General features: G+C 37.5%; 1 protein-coding gene across 1 annotated transcript in view; it reads left to right on the top strand.

Annotated features, from left to right (window-relative positions):
- LOC122793692 (disco-interacting protein 2 homolog A-like) overlaps positions 1-5,000 on the top strand; it is a 2,141,448-nt gene that overhangs the window by 1,408,475 nt on the left and 727,973 nt on the right. The window contains exons 13-14 of the mRNA XM_044061912.1: positions 1,966-2,030; positions 2,156-2,249. Of these exons, the coding sequence (XP_043917847.1) occupies positions 1,966-2,030; positions 2,156-2,249 (159 nt within the window). The remainder of the gene's footprint in view (positions 1-1,965; positions 2,031-2,155; positions 2,250-5,000) is intronic.

Raw genomic sequence — 5,000 nt, 5'->3', positions numbered from 1 at the left:
AGAGAGAGAGAGATTATAGAAATGTCTGTATTGAGTGGTAGCTACTGTTTTCAATAAGAGATGCTGGCCTGTCATTAAGGAGGAGTTGTATGGTCAGGTGTCGATGTAACTTCTTAATGACAAAGGGTTCAAGTGGCAGAGTGGTGCTTTCATCCTGTTTGGGTCACTGATGTTACACTTGAGGCTTACACCTGCTGGGCACACCACTGAATTCAGCATGCATTGTGCTGTACTTGGGTGTGTCACTTGCTTCCACAGGTGATGTAATGCTTCAGAAGGCTTTGCTGCCTCTTGAAGCAAGTGCTGCCATTGTCTTGCCAGCCTTTGCTGGGGATTCTTCATTGGGAAGTATGCTTGGCGGCATACATCACATCTTTCCCGCTGAAAGAGACAGCAGCCATTGCCTCTTCAGTCATCTCTTTCCCTTCACCTGCTCCTTCAACATCCAGACTGCTAATCTAACTCAAGTTGTTTAAGTCATAGTCACGGCTTTTATTCCTGTGTGCCAACAGACCGGGATAAGTACTGCAGTGAGTCTTAAGGGCTTAAACCCATGTTTGCCTGTGGACCTGGCTTACAACTGTTATGTCAAATCTCTCTGCATTTGCCAGCTGTAGTGGTTTTTATTGATGTAGCCCTTGCTATAACGAAGGTGACCCATTTCCAGTTAGTGACTCAGGTGTCCAGTGAAGCTGTTGAGTTGGGGATAGACATAGCAATCCTGGGGTCATAGTGGCATGGAACTGACTATAAACTGCCACTCTCTCCAGAATGAGGAACAACGAGGCAAGTGAATAGCCGGAAAGTGGACATTAGGCTGAGCAAGCCACTGCCTGGTGGTATCTTTCATTGTGGGTATGCGAAGCATGTACTTGTGTGGAAAACAAATTGTGGGCTTCCACAGTGATTTGGATCGTATATCTCCTTATCCATCCCAATTATTTGGATCGTATATCTCCTTATGCATCTCAATGATTTGGATCGTACATCTCCTTATCCATCTCAATGATTTGGTTCATAGGTAGGTATTAGGCTATCGATCCTGGGGCCTATACAAGTCCAGCCAAAAAGGTACCCTGGCTTTTTCCACCCAAGCAAATTATTTTCCTGTGCCACTGTCGAGCAGAGCCACAGAGGTGATCCCCGGAGTGAATTTCCTATTTCCCATCCAATCATCAAGATTTTTCTTGGAGTGCTAATGAGGAGCTTTGTTTGATATAGATAGGTAGTTTATTCCAGAGTATGGGAAGTCTCTGGGACAGAAATCTATCCCTCCGGCATGTTCTGTTTATTGTGGTGACAAGGTTTAGGTCCCTAGAGCATGTAGCTTGGAAGGATTGGGGTTTCTTTAAGTGGAGCATGTCCAACAGCTCTAGGTTTGACATAGCTTTGTATGTTAGGCAGAGATCACCTCTGAGTAGGTGATATGCGACATGATCCTGGGTGAAATTCCCAGGTAAGGAATTTAAATAGTTTGTTTCTAGTCAAGATAAGATTTCATGGTTGGCAGACACTAAGGCAAGAATTACATGGGGAAAAAAGATTTCTGTATGTTTAAGTTATAGGTTAGATAAAACGCTTTGTCATTTGGACAGTATAACACCTTCCACGTGAGATTTAATAAATTCAGAACAATGAGCATGTATCAGGTCCTGAAAACCCCTGTGATGCATAACCTTAAAAGTGCTTTATGTAAGTTTTTTGAGAAAGTGAACAGTTTTTATTATCTAGATCTGTATAAGAATTTAACTTACTTGCAATTTTAAAGGGCAACTCTCAAGTCATATTTTCTTGCCATTTTATATACGTGTGTTATGGTTTAATTGTTTTTCTTATTGTGCAGTTCAAACTGTTGCATCAGTAATATGCTTTAATCATTCAAATCTCATTGTGTATTTGAAACTGATGTGTAAGAACATTTGTTTGGCTTTGATATACTTTAATTTTTGTTAACTTTTTTTCCAGCCGAAACCATAACCAATGTGCTAGATTTTAAGAGAGATGTTGGGCTCTTGCATGGGGTTCTAACTGTAAGTATCTTCTGCTTCGAGTTATTTCACAGTATATTTGTGACACATTTGAACAGTTACTTTCATTTTCTGCTCTTTGTTGTGTTTGTATATGCTGTAAAACATTCTCTTCTGTCTTTTTTTAGTGTGTCTTGAACCGAATGCATGTTATCAGCATACCATACGCACTAATGAAGGTGAACCCGTTATCCTGGATACAGAAAGTACATTCATATAAAGGTGCATCTTTTTAATACCACTTTTTGTCATTTTTTTTATTAATACAACAAAGTCTTGAGATGCAAGAGAACATAAATATAACACTCGCTAAAAGTAATACAAGGAAGATATGATTTTAATTTTCTCACCTGTTTAGTCATTGAAAGTACTCCTATTTTCTGTGCAGTCACATTGCAATTTCAAGCATATTTGATTGTATTGTGTAGTGTCTGTAAAATTATATAAACATACATACACACTTGCATGTGTGTATGTGTGTTTGTGTATATATATATATATATATATATATATATATATATATATATATATATATACACACACACACACACACACATGGGTCTACTTCAAATTAATGAAAGCCCACTTAACCTGAAGACAAAATCACAAAGACAAGACGTCCGAAACTTAATTTTAAAGAATGACCGTATTGCTGAACCATTTCTCAGGGTATATATCCAGTTGGCCAACATCGGGAAATTTGTCCTTTTCCCCACCGTAGTGCGATCTCAAAGTTGATGTGTTTCATTAAGGGGGGGGTGTAAACGCCCACCTGGGTGGGTTGGAGATAGTCTGGTGTGTTTCTTTGTGAAATGTTGGTTGACTGGATACTTACCTTGAGAAAAGTTTCAGCAATACTGTCGTTTGTTAAAGTCCAGTTTCTGACATCTTGTTTCGGCAATTAAATTTTTTGGTAAGTGGTCTTTCATTAATTTAAAGTAGATCCATATATATATATATATATATATATATATATATATATATATATATATACACACACACATATATACACACACACACATATATATATATATATATTTTTTTTTTCCTATTGTCATTCGTGGTTATGTGAAAATAATCTGTTCTACTTATATGCGAAACGTAAATTAATGCTACCATTCTGTATCTTACTGTTTGTGGAGCTTATTTCTCTAGGCCTCTACTGAAAAGGGGTTATAAGCATTCTTGGTGAACAAATGCAAAGAAATGAATAGCATGTAATGCCAAAAAGCATCATGCAAACATAACCAAGAATAATCAGCCACACTGATTGCCTTTATATGGCTTTTCAACTTTTTCTGGTAGTTTTAAAAATACTTAAAATTTTCTTTGTAGCCTTTAAAAATGTCTCGTGTTACAGTTTAAGGATTCGGTCACATAAGAGATATAATAATTTCGGATTGTGGAGAACAGGTCTCTTGCTCTTCAACTGTAGTCAAATCACCAAAAATTGAGAGACCACTCTGAAGTTCACTTCTAAGAGAGTTTAGTTTTCCTTTATTGTAGTGGCTATGCCTAGGGGTAAGCACTGGGATGTAAATAGAAAACAATGGTGCAGGGGGGTGTGGCTTGGATGACAGGCTGAAAGCAGCAGAGTTCTTAAGATCTGCAGTGCTCATCCTTTTTTGACAGGAATTCTTATCCAGTTTCACCAGTAACTACCTGAAATCAACAAATTTAGACTCTGGAAATCATATGATAGATGTTGGCGTCATTTTTTTTTAAATAAAAATCTTCTGTCAAACTCTCTAGAAGAAGGGACAATGAAACTACATCCATAAAGGGAGATGAGCAATTCCAAGTTCTCCCAGGAAGAAAATCCCATGAAGAAGGGAAATACAGGCAGTTCTTTACCAGTGTTCAAGATTTGGTGATAAAAATAGACAAACTAAACCTAAAAGTTGACAGTATAGAGGAAGATACTACCAAACAAATAGACTTATTGAATGATGTCCTCAAACAGCAAGCTGCCCAGATTGCTGCACTTGGAGACTGTAACAGATATAGGCTGAAGGTTAACAGAAAGAGAGAAAAACTTAGGCTTTCTTTGAGAAAATACCAGACTCTGTGAGAAGATAGATCAAAACAGAGCCAGGAGAAATAATATAAGAATCTATGACATCCTGGAGCAGATGGAGGGGGACAATATGATTAACTTCCTGATTTCTTGGGTTTCTAAAACCTTAAACCTGCTGGAAGCATTATCCTTCGGGATTGAAAGGACACGCAGCTTTAACCATAATTCCTTCTAGTAAAAACATCCTTCCTAGATTTATTATTGTAAAATTTATTTCCACTCAAGACAAAGATCTTGTTTTCAGTGGAGCAAGGGACCAGGCAGTTCTTAAAATAGGTGACTTCATCAGATGTGACTGTGCCTATTTCTAATGCTTAGTCAAACACTCTGCTTGTGCTGTGCTGACGAGGTCAAAAGGCCAAAATATGCATATCCACAGCTAGTGGGGTTTGGCTCTATTGGCCAGAAATTGTACATTAAAATGACAAAACAAGTCATGGGCATTCAGAATCGCCAATTAGCTGAAACACCTGATGTTCATAAGGGTCATTTGCATATATCCCATGTACTTCTGATACAATAGGTTTGAGAGGTCACTCGGTGGAGGTTCTAGCTTTGCTGGAGTTTTCATTTTGTTTTTACAGACAAAAGATGTACAAAATGATTAAGAGAAATTAGAGGAAAGAAATACTTTCACAAGAAAAACTGTCAAAAGCTTCAAATAAAAATTTGTATTCATTAATGCAACAGATTTGTGAAAAATGGTAAATAGATCAAGAAACTTTGATTAGTTTGGAAAGAGAAGCATCTGAGGAAGTGAGAAAATATAAACATGACCTAGAGATTTATGAAAAGTATATAAAAGAAATATGGGCATGGGAAAGAAAGAGATTCGATGTGGTAGAATATTTTTGCAAAGGCAAAAGTCAAGTTGATCAACATAAAGAAGGCAGCCC

Source organism: Protopterus annectens, chromosome 2.part0 (genome assembly GCF_019279795.1).
Source record: "Protopterus annectens isolate FY-2018-M chromosome 2.part0, PAN1.0, whole genome shotgun sequence".
NCBI classification, from domain to species: domain Eukaryota; kingdom Metazoa; phylum Chordata; order Ceratodontiformes; family Protopteridae; genus Protopterus; species Protopterus annectens.
Note: the sequence above shows the minus strand (reverse complement) of the source record. Positions and strands in the feature narration are given on the sequence as shown.